Here is a 25,333-nt window from a genome sequence, read left to right as displayed (position 1 = left end):
ATGAGGTTTCAGGCATGGTTCTACATGCTTGTGAATTGACTCATTTAATTCTCACAGTAACCCTATCAGGTACCTTATTTTTCCTATTTTACTGATTTGAGTAATTGATAAGCAGATTAAATAACTTGCCCAAGGTCACACAGCTAGAAAGACATCAAAACCAAGATTGGATTCCAAAGTGTGGCTCTAGAACCTGGGCCCTTAAGCACTATCTTTGGTGTCTCTCACAAAAGAAAAAAAAAAGAGGAGGAGGAGAAGGAGGAAGTCAGTATCTCAAGCAAATCAGTATGTTTGAAAAGCATAGTATTCATACTGTGCAGAAAATGCTGCCATGGAACCTTATGTCCAATACACAGTACGTAGATCAGCCAGGTAGTAGGGTCTGACTGGTAAACCCCTTCTTTTTTTTTTTTCAGTAGGAATTCATAGAAAAGACCAAACTGAGAGACAACAATGAGGAAAATAATCTAGTTTTCTTGATCGGTCTTGATGATATAAAAAGGCAGAGGGATGTGCTGAATAAGCTGCTAGCCGTGTCAGCTGGAGCATCGAGTGGTTATTCCCAGTGTTACACTATGACTACAGGTTCCTCAAGAGCCAGGTGTTTGCTAGCCACATGCTATCCAGCTTCTCCTGCTCCTTTGGAAGCTAAGGCCCTCAATCCTATGCCAAGGGAGTGGTCTGAGGCCCTAAGGTTAACCTGGCATCCGGTTGATTTCGTTTTTAGCAAGCCCACATCTTGATTTCCATTTCATAATGAAACAACATTTACCATATATATATATATCATATATATATATATGATATATATATATATATCACCATATCTGGAGCTGCCAATTTTCTGAAAGAAACAGAAGTGAAAGGATTTTGAGGAAGAAGAGGGTAATCAGAAATAGTGCTGGAAGACTGAAGGGGGAGAATGAGATAAAGTAAGAAAAAGACAGCTGGCCTCCTACAATAGGTGTAGAGGTCTCCTTCTAAAAGGTGAACCAAGACTTTCAGAAGAAGGTCCTGACATTCCACAGGTTTGCTTGTGCTACAGAAAAGAAACTGAATAGGAGACAGTTTTGTCTCCTCACTGAGAACTGAAGTGACAGTGTGCACATTTGGCCCGACTAAATGAGAAACGTGCTTTATTCCCAGGCAGCATATAACAGAGATTTGAGAGTCTGCCAAGACTTATAAAGTCCCCCGAATGCTTCCCACTTCTGTTGATATATATGAGAATGAATTCTCATTCTCTTTATGAAGCCAGGAATGTATCTCTAACGTCTTTGAATTTCTGGGTAGGAAAATGAATGGTTTAGGGGCACTAGTGATGTTTTCATCTCTTCTTCCTGCTGCTTCTAGTAAGAGATGGACTGCATCTCATAAGACTGGCAAGACGGTGTTGGCAGGAGACCAGTCAGCCTGATCGAGTGGTTTATTATTTCAATTGAATTGTGAGAGAAAGGAGAAAAGTACTCAGATAAAACTGTAAGACCGTATTAGATACTACAGAGCATAAAAGAGATGGCACAGAAAGAAAAATAGTGGAGGACTATCCCAGCAATTTTCAGGAGATACCAGAGAAATGGGCCGGGGCAACATTAACATTCTCAGTTGTCTCTATACCAACAAGTAGCAGATGAAAAATTATTAAACTGAACTTTAAGAGAAATGAACAGAATTTGGTAAATATCATCGCTTACATTTTATGGGGATGTTGTGCGATGTGATTCCTGCCTGGAATATGACGATGGAAAAGCATATCTTGTTTGGAATAAAGAGGTCTAATTGAAGGATTAGGGGAGGAGCAGTATCTGTCAGAAAGACGTACACATGCATGGAGATCACAAACCTGAAGGTGAAGCATGGAGGAAACAGCTGCAGGAGAGTGAAATGAAAGAAATACAGAAATGTTATCCTGGGACTACATCACAGACCTCATAACCAGATGGTTAAAATGGACAGGCAAGATAGAGGAGCGATGTAAGCCTTTACAGACCTCAGATGAAAATCCCACTCCACTAAAGGCAAAACATCTGAAAAATTATTGAATTGCCTTGTTGGAAACTTAATCTCACAGAAGAGAGAGAAGCAATGAGGGGTCTTGCTGCATTGGCTTATTTCTGGCTCTTTACAGAAATCCATTTGGGGAAAGTGGCAGCTGAAAGAATCTTGAAGGAAAGTAACCATCCCATATCATCTTAGGCCATAAAAAAGCCATAAAAAGGAACTCTGAGCTTGGACATACAAGTATCCTCCACCTTTAGTAAATCTCATTTCAGGAAGTTCAGACGAAACAATAGAAAACAATCCTATAGCCAGTGACTCTAACCTGCAGATAGATCAAGAAGAATGAGAAGCTGTCAGATAGAAATTTGATGACATAATCACTCAGTTTCCCAAGTAGCAAGAAGAGGGTCAAGCATTTAGATAACTCAGTAGTCAATGGTCATATGAGAAAATAAGATCACATTACCAATGATGATCATAAAAGAGTGGCATCAAGGATTAAGGATGTTTCAGAAGTACCAAAGCCTGAAATTATCTGAATTTGGGGAAAATATTAGGAAAAATGAAATGGTATTTTGTCTATTAAAAGTTTTAAAAAATGAGAAGAAAATACACCCACGACTTCGAACAGATGGCACACTGTTAACTTACAATTAGTGAGAACTGTTCAGCTCCTCTTATCTTTCTAGCATCCCCATAGAGAATCCTCTTATAACTGAAAAGGGTAGGGAAAACACATTTGAGAGTTGAAGCCCAGGATAGGTAAAGATATAGTAAAAACACATCACATTCACTTCATTGAATTTAAATCCAAAGTTCCTGGCAAGAACTTGCTCCTTTAAAGCCTGAGCTACCTACTTAAAAAGAATGCAGTGATGAGAGCACCGGCCGGTACTGAGCCAACCATGGTCACACTCAGTCCTCACTTACATATGTCTCTTCCACTCCTTTTCTCCCCCACTTCAATTCCCAGATTCTCACTTGTTTCTGTCCCATTTCTTGGTTTACTTGTTTCTCACCTTCACCGCCAATCTACTACTTTATTTCCAGGCTGTTGCTTTGTCTCTGCCCTCGCATCTCAGCATATTCATGCTAAGTCCTCAGTTATCAGAGTTCTACTCAATGTAAACTCAAGATTTCCTTTCCTCACTATATGGACGAGGATATCAAAAATAAATGACCCGCTGTATTTTTTAAAGTACCTTTGTATGATATTGCTGCATCACAGTGCTGAAAAATAAATGTTGCCTCGGGTTCTTGAGGAAAGGGAAAGGTGGGTGTTGTGGGGAAAAGGTAGAAGTAGACCAGAGAGCTTAAGGTCTGATCCCAGTGGAATTCTCCAAAGATAATGAAACTTTTGACTTGAGAGCATTAGTAAAGAAAGACATTATTAAGAATCAGCATAAATTCAGTGAGAACCAACCAAATGATTTCATTTCCTATTTTGACAGGTTTTTTTTTTTTTTTTTTGGCAGGAAGTGAAGTAGGAGTAAAAGATAAGACATGGGACCTTGATAATGGTGCAGATAAGGAGAAAGTGATTGAATAGCTATGCCCAGATAATTTAAATGTTAGATCCCTTTCACTCAGAAGTCACAGTGATTACCCACAGCACAGTCTTCTGGGTCCTGGCCTTTGAATGGCACTTTTATTGACAAGTTTGGGAAAAGTACGTTCATCAGATGTGTAGACTTAAAGCTAGGAAGAACAGTTAATGTGCCAGACAACAGTACCAACTTGAAAATACTTTAATGACCAATTTAAAAAAATAGGCCAAAACTAATTCATGCTAAGCATCATAAATTATGATGCAGCAGGGATGGGATTGGGGCCCCCTAGTCCCTTACTTTTTAGTCCTAAACTTTATATCAAACCGAAATATTGGCTGATCCAGTTTTTATTTTTTTTTTTAAAGATTTTATTTATTTATTCATAGACACAGAGAGAGAGAGAGGCAGAGACACAGAGGGAGAAGCAGCTCCACGCAGGGAGCCCGACGTGGGACTCGATTCTGGGTCACCAGGATCACACCCCAGGCTGCAGGCGGCGCCAAACCGCTGTGCCACCGGGGCTGCCCTGATCCAGTTTTTAAAAAAATACTTTTGATTGTCCCAAAGGAATGATTAACCGACAAAGATGTGATTCTTGAATTCTGTAGTCCTTTGCATTTTTAATTTCGGGGGGGCATTTATATTTAAATCAAATATATCATTTATACTTTAAAGAATTTAGCATCACTTTCTCCACACATACATTCAGGCATAAACATTTCCACTAATCAGGGATGACTGTTATCGGAGTGTATATCCACACCCTGCTTGGAATAATGTAGGTTCCCTAGTCTCCACAGGTGTGTGTCCAAGAAGGATTAGACCAACCATATGTCTTCCTCTGTCTGTGTGTATCTTTCAGTGAACTCCAAATTCCAGACGTGTTCTCAAGGGTATTCATAAGCTGGCAGTACTAAGTGGAAGCTTTGGGTTTTAAACAAATGCCCACATTTTAAGGCACATAAAATGGTAATTCATTTTCTTTGCTACTCTTTCCCAAAATAATTTAAAATAATTATCATTGTTTTAACCCCCTCCAGATTAAAAAACTATAATATCTTAAGAACTACGATGACTTTTTAACACCATGTGCTGATAAAATTTAGAGGCTCCAAGGACCTTGTTTTATTTAGCTTCACATTAAACAATAATATTTTAATAAATAACAATAGCAAATCTCCAGTACAGAGCAGAAGGTATATTTAATATACACAGAATGTGAACTTGCCTCTTACAATAAAATCTCCTGAAATATACATTGTGTCTTTTGAATAAGCCTTGGAGGTTTGATGACTGTCTAGGGAGTTTCCTGTTTAATCATCATTTGAATATTTTCTGGTGATTTCAGTCAAGCCATGATCTGATTCAATAAAACAACTGTTTGACTGATTTATTTCCTAGGTTGAAAAGATTATTTTCTATCGCATATAAATAGCTTTATAGCTAGCAAGTGACCTCATGGACTTACTGCCTTAAAACATTATTAGAAAATACTAAGCATGCCCAGATACTTTGACTATGATTATTTTGTATTTAAATAAGCGCTCAAATCTTTTTATGTTTCTCATATTAGTAAAAATGTTCAGTAAATCAACAAGTAGCTATTAGCCCATACAACTCTGTGCCTAATATTACACTGTATGTTTAGTACATGAATAAATGAATGCTATATTTATTTTAACAAATATTTGAGCACCCATTATGTTTCAGTGATCTGCAGGAACAAGATATGCCACAGGAGACAAAAAGATGAATAAAGCCTGCTAAGAGACTGCATATAGGAAGCTAAATATAGAAAATATCTACAACATGAAGTAGAATTCACTAAATAGAGAAATGACAGATGAGTCAGCATAGCAGTGCTTATGACCATAGAATTTATAAATTTTTTTTTTTATTTATTATGATAGTCTCACAGAGAGAGAGAGAGAGAGAGGCAGAGACACAGGCAGAGGGAGAAGCAGGCTCCATACACCGGGAGCCCGACGTGGGATTCGATCCCGGGTCTCCAGGATCGCGCCCTGGGCCAAAGGCAGGCGCCAAACTGCTGCGCCACCCAGGGATCCCCATGACCATAGAATTTAAAGTCAGGCAACACTGGTCTGAATCCCTTCTTCATCATTCACTTAATTTTATACCTTTAAATCTCATTTGTCTCATCATGTGTTGAGGCTTAAATATGATGATGCTTTAAAATTATGGCATTGGTCTAAGACACTCTAAAAACTCAAAAGTTGTCTGTTATCATTGGTTCCACATAATAGGTAAAATACTATAGATCATTGGTGGAATATAAGAGAAGATGGGAGGGGAGAAGGATAGGTGGGAGAAAATGGAGGAGATGAAGAAGAGGAAGAGACAAAGAGATCACATCTTCAATTTGTGTAGGAAAGGCAAAAGAAGAATTGAGGAAATCTTCATGAAGTCATGGCACGTGAGATGTGTCTTTGAAGGATGGAGAGGGTTTTTCAAAGTGGAGATGAGAAGGAAGGGTATTCTGGACAGAGGACTCAACCTAAAATGAGGCACCAGAGGAGTCAACTGACAGGTGTGGTTCAGTGTGAAGAATGTATTCAGTGTAGCTGAAGCACATGGTATTTGGAAGTGAGAAATTAGACCAAAAAAGACATTGTTAGAAAGACGTAGATGCTAGACTTAAATGGAAGACGGTTATTTAACAGATTTTTGAGTAAGGTAGCAAGAAATTTAGTCTGTGCTGTACAGCCTAGATTAATATGACATTACCTAGGGTGGAGTGGGGAAAGGAGGGATATGAGAATAAGGCTCTTCACGTGGGCTCTTACCTGCATTAGAGGTAATGGGAAGCTAATTAGTCGTGGTTACAGATTGTAGTAGACATGGAAAGAGGATTCAAAACATATTGCAGATCCAGAACTCACAACACTTGACCACAGACAGATGAGATGCTTAAGTAGGGAGAAGTTGGAGTAGAACAGAACTCAGAATTGTCAAGCTTCAGTGATTGGAAAAACCTACCACTGTTCACAAGATGAAGAAAATGAGAAGGAAGACCCATATTGTGGTGTTGATGATAAGTTCAGTGAGTGGAGAATTTGGGGTACCAATTTCTAGTGATAATGCTCATCATGCAGCTGACAAATGTAGATCTTGAGTTTGTGAGAGCAATTCTGAATAGAGATATTGATTTGGACATCAAGTGCCCATCTACAAACAGACTACAGTACAGTTGAAGTTCTATCTTCAACACATTGAAAAGAAAATAGTGACAACAGTCTGTAAAGTCTCTATCTTGTTACTCCTTGAGAGATACACACATAAACTGTAAATAAGAATGTAAAATTTGGGGATCCCTGGGTGGCGCAGCGGTTTGGCGCCTGCCTTTGGCCCAGGGCGCAACCCTGGAGACCCGGGATCGAATCCCACGTCGGGCTCCCGGTGCATGGAGCCTGCTTCTCCCTCTGCCTATGTCTCTGCCTCTTTCTCTCTCTCTGTGTGACTATCATAAATAAATTTAAAAAAAAATTTAAAAAAAAGAATGTAAAATTTGTTTCAGTCTGAAAGCTCCAAGTCATGAGCATATTGTCATTTAGAGCTGAAACAGAGAAAAAAAAAAGTAGAAAAGGGTAACCAAGGCCATAAAAAGAAGAGCAGAAAATAAAATGCCAAAGAGAATACAGGAAGATAGCTTTAAGTAAGAGTCAAACCTCCTTGAATGCGGACCTTGAATTCAAACAAAAAAATCCTCTTGTTAAAAGTTAAAAACAAAAGCAGAAAATCTTAACAGCATACTAATTTGACAAACATTGTTACATCCTTCTGTTTTTGTTTTATGCAACAAAGTATTTCTTATTGTTGATGAAACATCTTCTGTGCTTCACATATTAAGCAGGCTTCCAATTAATATAAAGAACAAAGCAATGTGTAACCGCATGAAAACTCTCCAGTAGTGAATGAAGAAAATCCTAGTTCTTTAAAAGTAAAAGAGCATCTTCTTTAGCTATTAGATGAACTTAATTAATTAACATAAATTAGAATTTTTAGAAATGAAATATACTCTTCAAGACTGACAGGTGGGTATGCTATCAAAGCACTTTTCGAAATGAAAAATCTATAATCCAAATGCAGTGATATAAATGCATAGCATTCACATTTTTTATTCCCCTCATTCCTAGCAATCTAAAAAGTTTTCTAGTTTAAGTCCATTACCTTTTGTCTCTTTTTACTACTTTTGGATTCTTCAAAGTTCAAAATTGGAAAAAAGTAAGCCAGAACCACTGAGAAAAGGGGTCATTTCTTCTGTCCACAGAAACACTGTTTTAGATCGTCTAGTAGAATATCTATGGAGGGGCGCCTGGGTGGCTCAGAGGTTGAGCGTCTGCCTTCGGCTCAGGTCGTGATCCCGGGGTCCTGGGATCGAGTCCCGCATCAGGCTCCCCGCAGGAAGTCTGCTTCTCCTTCTGTCTATGTCTCTGCCTCTGTGTCTCTCATGAATAAATAAATAAAATCTTAAAAAGAAAAGAAAACCAATGAAATGCAGTCAATTAGGTCTTGTGTTTCTAAGCTGGAGATATATATGTATACACACACACATACTTTGCCCATCTTTTAGAAGACAAAAAAAAATGTACTCTACAATTATGAAACGTAGAGCTATGGGAACTACACTCCTGGAAGCCTCCTAAGTTACATAATACAACATTTTATAAAAATCAGAGAAATCTGGGCTGATACTATTTATTGCACGGTACTGTTTTTACAATGCACACTGTCAGTAATTCGGTGCCTATGTTTTAGGATGTAATTGGAAAAGCGCTGCAGTACCTTGGAGCATTTGGTGAACTGAGCAACCTAGAACAAGTTGTGGCCATGATTGATGAAGAAATGTGTATCAACTGTGGCAAATGCTACATGACCTGTAATGACTCTGGCTACCAGGTAAGGATTCTGCTGTAATTGGGATGCTGTGAGGCGTGTTTCTTCTGGCTTGTGTAGCAGAAAGCATCTTGTGTTGTTGCTAAGTGTGCAATGCAGACCAGACATGCCCAGTATTACCCCTCAGCAGCGGCGTGTCTGTCCTCTCACTCTCTGAGCCTAGGAATTTTTTTTTAAGGAAAGCCATCACTTCTACTACCTATGCCACTATCCAGTGAACAGTGTCATTTTAATATAATTTTATCACCCATAAAACTGGCTGGGAAAGATCCAACCAAAAAAAGAAATCCACACAATTATGTACATTAGGAAGCATTACGCTTTGCTACAGAGAGGGAAAAGAACTACCACGTATTGCCATTACCCTGGAAGGCCTTAATTCTTTCCACCAAAAGAGAATTCTCTTCCATTCAATATTGACTGGGCTTCTACTAGAAAAAGCACCTTCTTACCGGGGAAATGAAATGTGGGGACCCGGAATTCCTTTGTGACTAGAGAAGCCAGCAAGTTGTAGTCTTACCACATGAAGTGAGCCAGTTCCTCACCCCTAAGCTGGGAGGCTGCCAGGGGACAATACCAAAAAAAATAACTATTAAACTTTTCAAGCTGTGACGAAATAGAGTAAAATAATACCTTTTAAGATGACTAATGGAATTTTCAAGGTAGATAAAATGCCCTGTTTTTAAAAAATTGAAGTTCATTTAACTTATTCAGCCTGGAGGAAGTTCCCGTGTTGCTTGTGGCAGGATTTTGCATATTCCTCTGACTGCCTAATAGAGATATAACAGACATTTTAATTTTTTAAAAATCTCTTCCTCTTTAATTTGACATTTGTTCTATACCAAATTTTTACCCAATGTGTCACTTTTTTTGGTAGCTGAAAGGTGTCTCTAACAGTTATTTTGGAAATGCTAATCCCATCACACTCACGTTCACCTTCCCTTTAACCATTTAGAGGTGAGTCAAGAAGTCCTGTCACAAAAATCATAGTGGCAGGGCTCTAATACCTCAAATCTTAGAAGTTATGACTCCTACCTTAGAATTCTAACCTTGGCACATCAGTAAACAAACAAACCCTTATTAATGAGGGAAAAAGAATCACAATTATGCATTTAAAAAGATTTTAAAAGTCCTCCTTTGACTCTTCTCTCTCAAAAAGATAAAAAATAGAAAATCAAAATCTTCAACTGATTATAAAGTTTCATATGTCTGCAAATTTTTAAAGGATAAGATTTTTAAGATACAATCATTTTATTTTCAATTGCTTCTTGGGGTTCTATTTATAAAAGGGTACATAAGGAAGATAAATAATTTTTACTCATTCAAACAGCCATCCAAGATGTTGTTTTCTTTTTTAAAATGGCAACGATTTATGTGGACAAAGTTTCTTCTGGTTTGTCTTATCTACAGTTCTTGTTCTGATAGAATATGGTTGTTTCCTTGAGGATCAGACTGGTTTTTTATATTAAGCAGTCTGACATAATTTAATAAAACCATTTTCACATTTATGTGCATAAAAGAGGAAAGAATTATAGTTACAAGTAGCTTCGCCTGGGGGAGGGAAACTTTTTTAACAACAACAAAAAAGTTGCTTTGAATTGGATTACACCGCATTTTATATGACACAGGGTCATATCCTGATCCTTGATCAGAATCAAAGAATTATTTAATTGAAAATCCTCAAACCTCAATACTGGCACTAATGCCAACTTTTTTTTTTTTTTTAACTACTGTTTTCTTCTTAAAACTACATGCTTAATTTGAAATCCAAGCAAATACATTCATGGCCCCCATCTGCCAGTGACACTGTTTCACTGTTGAGAACAAGGAGTGTGAGGGGAGAAAGCACCCCAGGGTCCTCCGGGAGCCCACAGCCCATCCTGATAGAACTAGAAGGGTCTGCGCTTTGCTAGAACAAAGGAAATGAGAGAGTCACTGTCACAAAATATTTTCCGAGAAAAACAGCTCTAAGGAATTTTAAACAATGTATTTCTAATTTAAAAGGATTTCTTTTCTGGTTTGTTTTCTTTCTTTTCCTCCCCTCCAGCAGCTCAACTGTTGCTATAGCTGCACCGCAGGGCTGGGTGTCGTCTCCAAGTGCAGCTCCACTGCAGTGGAGGAAAATGTTCTTACTAAAATGGGGGCATTCTTGACCTTTTTGGTCAGTGACAGCAATACTCTTTCTTTCTGTTTGCAGGCTATACAGTTTGATCCTGAAACCCACCTGCCCACCGTCACTGACTCTTGCACAGGCTGTACCCTGTGTCTCAGCGTCTGTCCTATTATCGACTGCATCAAAATGGTTTCCAGGACAACACCTTATGAACCAAAGAGAGGCTTGCCCTTAGCTGTGAATGATCTGGTGTGTTAAGGTGATTTGTGAAACTGTGGCTGTGAACTTTGAGGCCACCCACATATGCTGATCTTTTTAATTGGGATTGTTAGGTCCAGCTCTTTCTAAATGAAAGCAAATATAGGAATTATAAATAAATTTCTAAGTGAAAAATATAAATTTCTAAACACATTCCCAAATTTGAAAGACCGTCTACTGCCAGTGACCATTCAACTAATTGTCATAAAACAGAATAATTATTTTGTGAGGATAGTTGTTAAATAATTGTGTAGCCGTTAATTGGATCTTCACCATTAGTTGTCCGTTCTGAAAAATATTAACTTTTTGCTGGCAATTAATGCAATAGTTTCCAAATTGCCCTGTGCTATGCTTTGTCTTTGATTTCTAATTGTGAGTGAAATTAAGTATTTTAGAACAAAGTACCATTTAACTTACAAGAAAATGTTTCCTTGGAAACATTTTATAATTAAAAATTACATTTAATTTTAACACTGTGTCTAAGCAAATGTAATTAGCTCCATAAAGCGCAAATGAAGAAAGTCAAATAATTATTTACTGTGGCAGGAAAAGAAAGCCAAAGAGGCAAAGAGGGTCACTTGCAAAAACTTTTTAAAAGCCCCTTTGTTAAAATAGCTCCTTTGCGGGGGGCTAGATACTCAAGTGACAGTATTTGGTAATCATTCATATCACTCTGCTGGTCCCCACTCGTGCCTGAGATGGGTGTTCAAACTCTACCAATGAATCAACATGACATTCTTCTTTAAATATTTAAACTATGTTCCTAACAAAATAAGATATTAGGATGGAGCTCTGGTTAAAGCCACTCTTTTGCTGTGCACAGATCTGCTCTCTCTGCTTCTAATAGTAGCCTTCATGATTATAGCAATTAATGTTTGAACAAAGCCCAAATTATACAGCAGTGGGTCACGTGCTTCATTATTCAAGAATGAAAAATATAGTATTGGTAATATAGATTAGGTGTGCAAAACTAACTTGACTACTCTTTTAGCGTTTATGTTTAATTTTAAAAGTAATCAAATAAAAGGAAATATATATTTTCTGTTACTGCCAAATATTTTTATATTTCTCTATTTTCATAATCAGCAAATAGCATCATATAACTTCATTTATCCCTTTGTTGGATATTTTAATATGAATCCATAAGTAGCAAATCTTTAAGTAATAATCTGTGGTATATTTCTATGGAAAATGCAAGATCTAGAAAAATAAAATATTTGTTTATGCACTTGTAGAGATGCACATTTACCACAAGATCTGCGTGATTGAATGATATCAAATAAAATTTCATAAAGCATTTTAAATAACGTGGTCTTTTGCTGCCTCTTTTGCAAGTACAACATCATGTCAACCATTTAGATTTTGAGGTAGAAAAGTTTTTATTTAATCCTATAATGCATTCCATCTAAATGTATATATAATGCTAGTTCAGATCTAATGAAGGTAATGACAGTGCAGTTATTTAAATGTTTCACTTCCAGTACCTCTTACCAGGTTTTCCCACTGAATTTAATTCCACTCTGCCAAAATGCATCTTTCACTGGGCACAGGCCAGATTTCTTGCAGTGGTTCATGGGCAGAGATAAATGAGAAAATGGCAACCTACCATTAAAGTGCCATCTTCACTATAAGAAAAATCAATGTCACTTAATAGGTATTCCTTAAATAGTTGTGAAATATTAAGGACTCATATCAATGGACTCACTTTTTTGCTCCTTTCATGGTGGGGGCATTTTACCCTTTGTTCTTGATAACAGCTTAGCAAAGGGTTCATGTTGTCCAGAAAATAAATTTACCAGAGCTGTGTGAATGCCATCATAATGGATTACCCCCACTTCAATCTAATGAGAGTTTTTCACTCTGGGAGTTTTATGAAAGTACATCCCGTGCATATATACCTGAGTCCTCTTCAAGACACTGACTGCCAGGCAAAAACTCCTTTAATAGAGATTAAAGAAAAAAGCAGTTTATGACTTTTGCATCCACCTCTGAGAAAGAGCAGACATAGTGCTATGGCTCTTTTCTTGAACTACTTTGGGGAATTGCAAGTGCAGGCCTTTGAGTTAGGCCATGGCAATCGGGGGTTTTACACTAGTATGTTCCTCACACATTTCTGTTGTGTCCACTTCCTGCCATACACTAAGAAGCATTTCTTAGCCATACTATTTATAGGAAACATACTTAAATTTTACAATGTGTGGCTTGCAGAGAGACTCCAGAATAGAGGAAGAATGAAAATTATGTCATTCCATCCAGCCAGAGACCACAAGCCCTTGGCCCTAACACACACATTCTCCTGGTTCCTGACCTTCAGACAGGAGTGAAGACATAGGATCAGACCAAGGAATCTGATTTTAAGTGTTTCCTATGTGTAAAAAACTTAATACTAAATGTACTATAGTTAATTTTATGTGTCAACTTGACTGGGCTACAGTACCCAGATATTTGGTCAAGCACTATTCTGGATGTTTCTATGAGGTGTTTTGGATGAAGGTTACATTTAAATCAGTAGACTCTGAGTTAAGCAGTTGCTCACCAAAATGGAGGTGGGCCTCATCCAATCAGTTGAAGGCCCAAATACAAAAAAAGCTGACTCCACCCCACCTCCTCAGCAAGAGGGAATTATCCAGCATTGGCCTTTGGACTTCCTTTGCAATGACAGCTCTTCCTGCTTTTACAGCAGACTACACCTGTATCTCCTGAACCTCCAGGTGGCCAGCCTCCCCATCAGATTTTGGACTAGTCAAGCCTCCACAATCACATGAGCCAATTCCTTAAAGTAAACCTCTTTATGCACACACACACACACACACACACACACACACACACACATTCCACATTCCCTGTATTGGCTTTGTTTCTCTAAAGAACCCTCACTAATACAACATATATTATCTTTTTTGAGTATTGAAAAGATTAAAGGTAGCTTCTATTGTTTTTTTCTTATTTAACAAATGAGGACATGGGTGCTTAAAGGGTCTAAGTAATGTGTTACAGGTCACACAGCTAATTAGGCATGTTTCTAAGTGTGTTGGTTATGTCTAATATGCCATTTTCCCTTTTGTTCATCCAACCAGTCATTCGTTTAACAAATATTTATCAAATAACTACCATGTACCCAGCACTGGGCTAACAGCTGAGGGTGTGAACTCAAAAGATAAAGGTTCCCTAAATTTCAGCTGCTTCCAATCCACAAGGAAAATGGGCATGTAACTGTTATTACAGATGTGTGGTCAGTGCTAGGAAAACAATATTGAGAGAAAGGACATCTACAGCCTACTCTTTTGACATGATAAGCCAAGTTTTCAGCTCATAAAAGCATTTTCTAAATAGGAAACAAGAATGAAAAGGAAAACAAGAAGGAAAGCACAGAGGTATGAAAGGTCAGAGGAATGAATATTTAGAAAGCTGTAAGAGCTTGGGATAGAACAGAAGGAACATGTGGGATGTAAGGCAGAGAGAGAGAAAGAGGTTTGACGAATCTTAGAATCCCTCAGGGATCAAAATCATTTTGCTCATTCATTCATTCATTCATTCAAAAACATTTAAGTACCTCCTGTATATCAAGCTGGTTGATGGTGATTCAACTATGAACAAAACAGACATGATTCCTGCCTCACTGAGCTTACATCTTAGTGGAGCATGCAAACAGCAAGTAAATAAGCCAACCGCAAATTATGGTAAGTGTTTAGGCAAAGACAGCTAGAGCCTGGGGTATAAAGTATGGCAGGGAAGTCCTAATGATTTGGAAGGAACCAGCCATATGAAGAATAGAGTGTTCTAGAAGTAAGTAGAAACAGCTGGTGCAAAGACCCTGAGTTGAAAACAGCCTGTTATTCAAATTACTAAAAAGATAAATCAAGGAAGGGTAATAGAAGGCAATGCCAAAAATCCACTGGAGCCCTGGACGAGAAACAAGAGAAGGAGACTGACCTCATTTTGTTCATCTGTAAAATGGAGAAGATAATAGCCTTGCATTTAATAAGTTAGATATAATCGTAATTTCTGCTGCTATTATTTATGGACATAGAAAATTTAAATACATTTTAAAGAAATAAAATAATAAAAAATCTCTATCAGGCTGTCATAGTAGTGACTGGTGATATTACTTCCTAAAGTAATGTTTGTCATCTGTAGCAATCAAGAAAAAGATATTCCGGGCAGCCCCGGTGGTGCAGTGGTTTGGCGCCGCCTGCAGCCCAGGGCCTGATCCTGGGGACCCAGGATCGAGTCCTGAGTCAGGCTCCCTGCGTAGAGCCTGCTTTTCTCCCTCTGCCTGTGTCTCTGCCTCTCTCTCTCTCATGAATAAATAAATAAAATCTTAAAAAAAAAAGATATTCCATGAAGTTGGAAGATCAAGATTTTTAAAAAAAAAGTAGAATATCAAGATTTTTTAAAAAGTAGGATAATTGATTCTGACAAAAATAAAAGACCTCAGAAATAAAATTTAACATATATATAAATAAAATTATCTCATCATCTATATATAATTATCTCATATGTATAACTGTCTAATTTTACTTTCTCAATTCTATGAGCTGGATACAGCAGAAGTACTTTTTTTTAAAGAAGAAATTTAAAGACAAAGCAGATAAGTGACTTACATAAATTGATATGTTTAATTAGTATCATATTTAGAAATGAAGCTCAGCTAACTTGATTTTCAGGCAATGCTCTCTCTTCCATATCATTTTGCTAAGCAAGAATTATATATTTTTCTACACTATAGGTATTTGGAGATACATTATTCACTTTTAGTGGTCTTAGGGTAACACTAAATGGCCTAAAGAAATCAAATGGCCTAAAGAAATCTAGCAATAACTGTTGTCTGAAAGGGTTAAGATAGTGCCCTTAGAAACAAGCTTATTACCTGGCAGGATCTGATCTACTTCTGTCCTATGAAGTTAATTCAATTAACAGGAAAGCCATTAGACACACTATTATCTACCCAGAGCTGTAACTTTCCCTCTTACCCACAGATGCACACAATTCAGCAAACAGCCTGCAGAGTGAAAATTTGGACCAAATCCTTAATGATTCTGTGAGGTTCACAGAGTCTAGCTCTCTCTTTTATTAATTAATATGGTAACATTAATTAATATGGTACCTCTTTTATTAATTAACATAGATTTTTCTGCTTAAATTTTTTAAATTACAATGACATCTTTAAATTGAATAGTCACATTTGGGTTGGAAACACGCATAGCCGATTGTCCCTTTGTGTTAGCCTTCCGTTAACTGATCCAGAGCATTTATAAATTGATACTGGCTATTGTTATTTTCATATTTACGTTCTCCTAATATGCACTATAAACTGCCGTGACATAAAGAAGCCAAGTCATTTTGCCACTGGTAAATAGTCTATAGTAGTGAGTCATATTGAGTACTGTATCTGTGCAGCTATTTATTTACAGGATTTATGTAGTGCTTTTCCATATGCTGTGTTCTGCAAGCACCAACAGCCTTCTGTGGACTCCTGCCTTTCTTCTTTCATGCCTTCTTCATTCCACTACCATTGATAAATTCATGTTTATATTCTCCTGGCAGTTTTAAGATTTGCATTAGTTAACATATGGCTCAAGACCTCTTTGCTTACCAATAATTTTCTTAGGTGTTTCTATTAAATGTAAGATCTACCTACCTATTAATAGTGTAGGTTTATTCCTCTTTCTAGCCTTCTATGGTATCCATCTGTGTGAATCTAGGTATTTGGGCAAAGATAAAACACCGAACACACACACATACACACACACACGAATGTGCATAGTGATTTAAGATTACTGAAAAGGTTCCTTCTGCATATTTTTCACGGAAGTAGAAGACCCTGAGTGGAAGATAAGAAGCTTTCAATTCAATTTATATCTTTAGGTAAGAAACCCCAAAATTCTTATTTACTGTCTTTTAAAAGAGCCTCTTTGAGTGAAAGGGGGAGGGAGATTTTAGGGATTTGGGATAGGACTATAAGAAGGTAATCATGAATTTTTTATATTCCATTTCTGTTTTGCAACGTTTGCGAGACTGCATCTTGCACCTCCTTCTTGGGCTGTGATGTTTCAATGGGGCTTCACAATGGGCTGTGGGGGCATGGAATATTTAATAATGAAAGTTCATTTCTTCTTCTGGGACTATGAGCATGACTAAGCTTTATCAGATTGCAAAGTCCTGCCAATAGTTATGGCCAATGACGATGCCCCCACTGCAATGTGATTCTGAGATAACCCTTTAAATAAAACCTTTGAAAGTTTCCTAAAGATAAGAACATGGTAGCTTTATATTCTGTTCCACTAAAGATAGCAGTATAGGAGTCCAAGGACCTAGCAAAACAAGAGCAGCATAGATAAAACATCTACATGAAGAAAGGAGGAAAAGGATTAAAGCTTCCAAAATCTATGTGTGCCATCCCACTCCTCTGAATTTGAAACATTTATATCAGAGTGCTTATCAGAGTGGATATTCAAATACAAATCCTAATTCATTATGCCTAAAGTCAGCTCTGTTTTCTCCTTAGATCACATCTTCTTTTCCTTCTTCATGTACAACAGCTTCACCTTTGCATACTGCAAATATTTCATAAATAGGAAACAAAAGCACTAATCATTAAGGAAACGTTGATAATAACTACATTAAAATCTGGAGTTTCTTTTCATCAAAGGACCATTAAGAGCATGAACAAATAAGTCACAAAGTGAGAAAGTACATTTGCAATACATATAACTGACAAAGGACTCAGGGACAAAACATAAAAGCAACTCCTACAAATCAATAAGAAAAAGACCACCTAGAGAGCAAATGGGTAAAAGACAAGAATAGACACTAACACAGAAAGAGGACATCCAAATGATGAATAAATGTGTAAAAAGGTGCCTAACCTCATTAGTTATCAAGGTGTTAAAAACTAAAACACTAAGGTTTCAGAATCCAAATCTTGAACAAGATGCAACCCACTGGATAGGAAAAAAAAAATCTGAAAGAATTGTAGCAAATAGAAAATTCTGAAGCTGCCTGGCCCCTAACCAGATTGTGTAATTGAGCAGTTAATAAAATTTAGCCTAGAAGTTCCATGCTGAGGCAAAATGAGAAATGAAGTACTCTTAATCTTCATGCATTATAAAAGATTTATTTATTTAGGAGAGGAAGTTTATTAATTTCTGCATCAAGCGATGTTTTAATGAATGAATATCAGCTTCAGAGTGTAGAAGATACCTTCCTTAAAGAAGATGTGCATGATCATAAACAGACCCACATGGAATTTGTCAGGCAGTTAAAAATTTTAGATGGCTTGCCTGGTAGAGCAACAGTAAAGAAAATTGAACTTGGCATAGTAGTATTAAGTCAATGATTCTTAGAGTCAGCCAAGAAGTGTTTGCAAAGCCACACTCTTCATTCTCATGCTTTAAATGGCAGGAGCAGTTTCACATTTATCAAACAATAATTATTAGGGGCACCTGGGTGGCTCAGCCAGTTAAACCTCCAATTCTTGATTTCGGCTCAGGTCATGATCTTGGGTTGGTGAGAAGAAGCCCAGCCTCAGGCTTTGCTCAGCCCGGAGTCCGCTGGAGATTGATTCTCTCTCCGTCTGTCTCTGCTCCTCCCATACATGTGTGCTCTCATGCTCTATAACTAACTAACTAACTAAAGTAACTAACTAACTAACTAAATAAATAAATAGATGATAGATAGATAGATAGATAGATAGATAGATAGATAGATAGATAGATAGATAGATAAATAGATAGATAGATCTTTTAAAAATAATAATTATTATAATTAAAAACTTTCAGGTGTCAGGCTGTCCAAATTATCAGGAAACTACTGGGCCTAAATATATATCTGTTTAGCTTTTGGATCAATTTTATCAGGTGGGAAACTGGAGATTCTTAAAGTGGCACAGGATAGAGGCTACCTCACAGTATCTCATAGCAGAGCATATGGTGAGTGAGTATAGCAGCACCGAGTCTAACTAGGTGCTGTTACACCCACTCAAGCAAGAAATTTCGAGAACTTAAACTAATAAGGTAGCAGTAGCAGCGGTTAGGGAGGAGGGAATGGGCTGTAGATATCATTAGCAATAGAGCAATACCTTTAGCACATTTATTAGGCAAGGGTAGATACTCGCCACTGTGCGAAGTAATGAGAAAACACTAGAAACCCACAGTATTTATTACATACTTCTAATAAAATGTTGAACATACGGTTATGGAAATAGCTATAAAGGCATCCTTAAATCCATCTGGGGAAGACAAAGGATACTTCACGGAGGACATAAACCAGGTCAACTGAATCTTGCAGAGAGGTGGCCTGGGGTATCGGTTTAGAAAGTAGATGTTGGAACCAAACTGCCCGTGTTTGAGTCCTGGTTCCGCCTCTTAGCTCTGTCTTCTTGTGGAAGGTACTTGCTAACCTAAATCTATTTTCTAAATTGTAAAGAGAAGTAGCCAGGAGCACGCTGGTAACAACCAGCCCGTGACAGCTGTGGGCTCATGTCAGGCCCTGTTCCAGAGCCTGCCTCCTGCCCTCCTTTTATCCATCACAACGATCCTAGGAGGTAGGTGCTGGCGTGCTTGCCAACTTAGAGACGAGGAAGCTGAGGCACGGAGCTGTGGAGCAGCGCGTACCTGCCTCACTGCGGGTGCACGGCCGAGCCAATGTCCGGGGGCACAGCGCCAGCTGCGGAATCACGCCGCTCACCGCTGTACCACCCGCAAGACCCACTTGGCGTCAGCGCGAGGCCTAAGGAGGTCTGCGTGCAACGTGATTAGCACAGGCCTGCACGTGGAAGATGTTTCGTAGGTATTAGTATCGGCTGCTGATGCGCCGCTGCAGGCCGAGAAGGGCTGGCTGGACCTCGCAGGGCTGCAGGGAAGGCGGGCGGCCCCAGCCTCCTCTCCGCAGCCCCCGCTCAGGACCGCCTTGCCAGCGCGCTCTCCCTGGGCCCGACGCGCCGGGGAGCCAGGTTCATGACCTCGACGGTCGCTTTGCAAGGACCAGACACGCGCCCAACCCGGTGCCGGGTTTCTCGCAGGATGCGCAACTGCAACGTCTCCAAAACAAAGTAGTGGCTGATGGCTCGGGTGTGAAGACAGATTCCCCGGGTTTGCATCCCACCCCTGCCACTTAGCAGCTGTAAACCTGGGGCAAGTCACCTAGTCTCTCTGTGTCACTGCCCCCTTGTCTCCAAAACAGAGAAAAGAATCAACAGATCCGGTTGGGCTGTGTGCAGATGAAAAGGGGATACCCGCAGGTCCGGAGGGAGTGCTCCCAACCTCTCATCCCTACTAGAGCAGTTGCCCCATAAAGTGTTTTTCGAATCTTTTTATTTTTCCCTTTTGTAGCATAGGATTAAAAAAAAAATAAAAATAAAAAAATAAAAAAATAAAAAACCTCATACAAAAATATAATGCATAAAACACTCTAACGCCTTAGCACATGCTGTTCCCTTGTATTGCTCTTCATTATCTTGCACCAGTAGTAAGTTTCTTTCTTCAAAAACTACCTCCAGAAGTTGGGGCCCCCTTTCTGACAGCATTCTCAGACAGGAGAGTTCATCACTCCTTCCTGGTCCTATCGCTGCTCCCTATGCATCTGCCTACGGTGCACCAGGCTGCAGGCAAGTAACACCTTCATCTCTGCATTCCCAGGGCCAGGTGCAGGGCCTGGCCTGGAGTAGGCTGGCTACATAATAAATTATTTTTTATAAGATCTTTATTGAGATATAATTCATATGACATAAAATTCAGCCATTTAAAGTGTACAATTCACCAGTTTTTAGTATATTCAGTTATATAATCATCACCACCAGCAATTTCATCACCCACCCAGAAAGAAGCCCCGCTCCCACTAGCAGTCACTGTGCATTCTCTCTGCCCCAGCCCCAGGCAAATATAAATCTACTGTCTGCTTATGGATGTGCCTATTCTGGATACTTCATAAATGGAATTGCAAAATATTTCAACCTCTGTGACTGGTGGTGACTTTCTTTTTCTGTTTTTTAAAAGATTTTATTTATTTATTCATGAGAGACACAGAGAGAGGCAGAGACACAGGCAGAGGAAGAAGCAGGCTCCCTGTAGGGAGCCTGATGCGAGACTCGATCTCAGGACCCTGGGATCACGACCTGAGCCAAAGGCAGATGCTCAATTGTTCAGCCACGCAGGTGCCCCGATTGTGACTGGCTTCTTTTACTTAGCATAAAGTTCATCCATGCTGTAGCACGTATTAGTACTTCATTTCTTTTTATGGCTGCATAATTTATCAGCGTTTTATTCACCCATTCATCAGGTGATGAATATTCAGATTTTTTTCACTTTGGGGCAGTTATGAGTAAAGCTTCTACAGATACTCATGTAAAATTTAGACATAAGTTTTAATTTCTCTTGGGTATATATATCTAAGAGTAGAATTGGTGTGTCACATGGTACCTATGGTTAATCTTTTAAGGAACTACCAGATTGTTCTCCAAAGTGGCTGCATCATTTCACATTCCTGGCAGCAGTGTATCAGAGTCCGATTTCTTCACATCCTCGCCAACACCTGTTGCTATCTATCCGTTCATTATCTGTCCAGATATCCATCCCAGCAATGTGAAAGTGGTACCTCGTTGTGGTTTTGGCTTGCATTTTCCTGATGGCTCATGAAGTTGAGGATCTTTTCATGTGTGTATTGGTTATGTTTAGATCTTCTTTGGAGAAATATTTATTCATACTCTGCTTATTTTTAATTAGGTTGTGTTTTTTACATTGAGCTGTAAAAGTTCTTTATATATTTTAGATACAAGTCTTTCATTAGATATGGACTTTACAAAAATTCTTCCCATTCTGTATGAGCCTTTTTCCTTTTTCCTTTCTTGACAGTTTCCTTTAAAACACAAAATCTTAAAAATTTTGGTGATGTCTAATTTATCTAGTTTTTCATTTTGTTGCTTATATTGTTGGTGTCATATCTTTAAAACTATGTAATGCAAGGTCACAAAATTTGCACCAATGTTTTCTTCTAAGATTTTTATATTTTTGGCTTTTACATTTAGTTTTTTTTTTAATCCATTTGAGTTTTGTTTGTTTGTTTGTTTGTTTAGATAGTGTAAAGTAAGAGTCCAACTTCATTCTGTTTCATGTGGATGTCCTTTTGTCCCAGAGCTGTTCGTGGAAAAGATCATATTTTTCCCCATAATAAAATTTTGAATTAAATGGCACACTACCCGGTTCCTCCTGCGGGGAACTCAGTCTGATAATGGAGACTGAGGTACACCAGGATATCATGGGGCAACATAACAACGTATGAGCCTAGAAAAGTGCAAGAGTTCGCGAGGAATGTCTTCTAGATTGAACCGTGATACATAAAGTTACAACAGGCAGCAGGTCTCTCTTCCTATCAGATATAGTTAAAAGAGCATAATGCCTGAATTTCTGGAGGGCATTAGCCTTTCCAAGCAGATGCACTTCCCAGCAATTAGTAATCACCAAGAATAAAAGCACAGAAAAAAGGTGGAGATTCCTCAGTTTAAAAAAAAAAGAAAATCTTAAGTATGATAGATAAAAAGAGCTCAGAAACTAAAGCAGATTCCTCTTAAAGTACAGCTCCTGTTGTCCTTAGTGATGCCATCCTGGGCTGGTTAAATCAGGCCATTAGTTTGTAACAGAAAGTCACCACATGCCTTTCCCCGCCTTCTTCGGTCTTGTTCTCTATTGTGAGTCTGGGCGCCTGGCTTCTCTGCAGACATGGCCAAAATCACCAAACTCCCTTAGCTGAAAGGGGCTGCACTACCTGCCCTCAGATGTCTGCCCCAGGGGTGTCTCAAAGGCTGAGGTGAAAGACCAGAGATTGAATGGATGGGACTTTTCAATTATTTATTTATTTGAGAGAGAGAGAGAGAGAGAAAGAAAGAAAGAGAGAGAGAGAGAAGAAGGGAAATCAGCAGAGGGAGAGGGAGAAGCAGGCTCCCAGTGGAGCAGGGACCCCGATGCGGGGCTCAATCCCAGGACCCTGGGACCATGACCTGAGCCCAAGGCAGACCCTTAACCAACTGAGCCACCCAGGTGCCCCAAATGGGGCTTTTAAATCATAACCTTTTCAGACTCTCAGCCAATGAGTTAAGCTTTAGACTTGATCTTTCTTTCCTTTTTCCTTCCTTCCTTCCTTCCTTCCTTCCTTCCTTCCTTCCTTCCTTCCTTCTTTCCTTCTTTTTTTAAAAAATATTTTATTATTCATTTATTTAAAAGAGAGAGTGAGAGTGAGAATTTTATTTGAAAGAGAGAGAGCAAGAGAGAGCATGAGCAGCAGAGGGAGAGGGAGAAGCAGGTGTGGGCTCCCTCCCAGGACCCCAGGATCATGACCTGAGCTAAAGGCAGGCATTTAAGTGACTGAGCCACCCAGGCAGGAGCCCCTGGACTTGATATTTCCAAGATAATAAGGAAAACTTTGACATGAAATGACATCATTCGTCAGCACTTTGTCATGATTTCTCTCAACTATAATCAGCTAGTAATGTGCTAGAATTTATTTTCTTTCCTTAATCTAACACTGTGTTCTTGAATGTACCCAGGTACCTATCTGCTATGTTTTAGAACTATGCCTTTCCAGTAACAGAAACATTGTGTATAATAATTTGTAGTCATTGAATAGCACAGAGGCTTATAAACATATAATTTTACCCCTAAATATGTAAAAGATAAAATATTCTTTTGTTACATAAAGAACTATCCTAAGAGGCTATCATTTGCTTCATGTGTAAGCATCACTTTGCTGACAACCTGTGGAAGATGCGCCGGCCCTGCCAGCACCTGGCTACTTGGCAGACCCCATGAGCAGCTGGGGAAGAAACTTCAGAGTTTGCTTCTGGGTCTTCTACATAATTAGCCTGTTTATAGGCCATCTGGGTTGCTTTGATTTCATCATCGCCATTTCTTCCCATCTGAAGAATTTCTGTGTGTCTCTTCCTTGGGGACTAACATCATTAATAAGTTCTCTCTTACTCCGGGATACTAGCTTCTTTAATGCATCTGGCAATGCTCTATCCCCCTGCATCCATCTCATTAGGAAGCACCCTACAGACCAAAGGAGGGAGGTGTTTATATTGGCTAATGCTGTCATCAAATTAACAGACCTCGTTAGAAGAAAATTAGAGATTTGGGGCTCCCTAATAGAATAGATTCTTAGAAAACGTCGTCCAAAGAATCATAAAGGATACTTAAAGAGAACTCTTGCAAGAAGGGCTGAATTTTAGCGTCGTCTGCTCTGATGGGTAGACATGCTGAACTATGGGTGCTGTGCTAATCAAACTGTGCTGGGATCAATTTTAACCTAATTTGAACATCCCCAGGCCTCACTAGCCTGTGTGGACCAAAGAGGTCACATTAATATCATGAAATAAATGGCAATGCTTAATTAACCCTCATCTGCAAGCCTACCCACATCAGGCCTTTTCTGAGAGCACAGACTGCCCCCAACTTCAAACAACAATGAAAGGATTAGAGTCTCTAAGGGGCTACGTGCTCCCCCACCTCCCCATGTGCTAACACCGGCCCTGGAGACACGAGTGTGCCATCCCTTGAGACCCGGATTCACCTTATCTGAGTTTACACTGCATCTTGTCCACACTGTGCCAGTTCTCAGAGCCACCAAACCTCTCAATCCTCTTAGTACTACATCAGTTCTACTTTGGGGCGAAAAGAATAAAAGCCACACCCACTCATTGTATTACCTTCTATTAAAGGGGTTCAGTGAAGTGGTCCTAATATTTATGATGCCTGGGGGCAAAAGTATGAATGGAAAGCCCCCTACCCAACCAAATCTTTCTCTTGAACCCCCTCTCTGACCTTAACTAACTGTAAGTGGTCTCTGACACACTGCCTATGGACACTTCAGTGCAAATGTCTGGGTCAGTGGGGAAAAAATAAACCTCCTCTTCCTCCAGAGAGCTTGCGCCTCTGCCCAGGAGCATGCATATCACATGGTAGGGTCCACCTTTAGGAAGAGGACGTGTGAACAGGACTGCACAAGCCCTAGAAGTGTTGTGAAGCTATTGGGAATTCTGGGTTTCTGAAGCCCCGTCTCCAGGGTCTCTACTTGCCAGATGATTCTAATCTCAGCTCAGACCCAGAGGGGACACCGTCGCACAATAACATAGCAATGGTACTTAATCATTTGTTGAATTTTGCTGCAAATGTAACTTGCAAGATAATGACTGCTGTCAAAAATGTGCATTGGTTGGGATGCAGTGACATGCAAAGCAGTGGCTTCTAAACATTTTTTTTTTCCTCATGTGAGCTTCTTTCTGTGATCTTAAAGGATAAAATAGATGAAAGTGGAATTGCTGTGGTTGAAAGACCAAGAATGGAGGTCCTATGTGTCTGCCCTTCCACCTCTCTTCCTCCCCTCCCCTTTCTCCTTCCTTCCTTCCTTCCTTCCTTCCTTCCTTCCTTCCTTCCTTCCTTCCTTCCTTCCTCCCTCTGTCCCTCATGTATTTATGCATTCGTTTAACTACCACCCAGTGTGCGTTCTA

At 39.1% G+C, this 25,333-nt stretch overlaps 1 protein-coding gene across 4 annotated transcripts in view; it reads left to right on the top strand.

Annotated features, from left to right (window-relative positions):
• The window catches only part of DPYD (dihydropyrimidine dehydrogenase), a 790,677-nt gene extending 778,534 nt beyond the window's left edge, over nt 1-12,143 (top strand). For all 4 annotated transcript variants that reach the window (XM_072834642.1, XM_072834646.1, XM_072834643.1 and 1 more), the window contains 2 exons: nt 8,328-8,468; nt 10,663-12,143. In XM_072834642.1, the coding sequence (XP_072690743.1) occupies nt 8,328-8,468; nt 10,663-10,836 (315 nt within the window). In that variant the 3' untranslated portion in view covers nt 10,837-12,143. The remainder of the gene's footprint in view (nt 1-8,327; nt 8,469-10,662) is intronic.
• Nucleotides 12,144-25,333: the final 13,190 nt, after the last annotated feature.

This window comes from Canis lupus, chromosome 8, assembly GCF_048164855.1.
Source record: "Canis lupus baileyi chromosome 8, mCanLup2.hap1, whole genome shotgun sequence".
Lineage (NCBI taxonomy): Eukaryota > Metazoa > Chordata > Mammalia > Carnivora > Canidae > Canis > Canis lupus.
The sequence above is the reverse complement of the archived record's forward strand: the minus strand, read 5'-3'. Positions and strand labels throughout refer to the sequence as shown.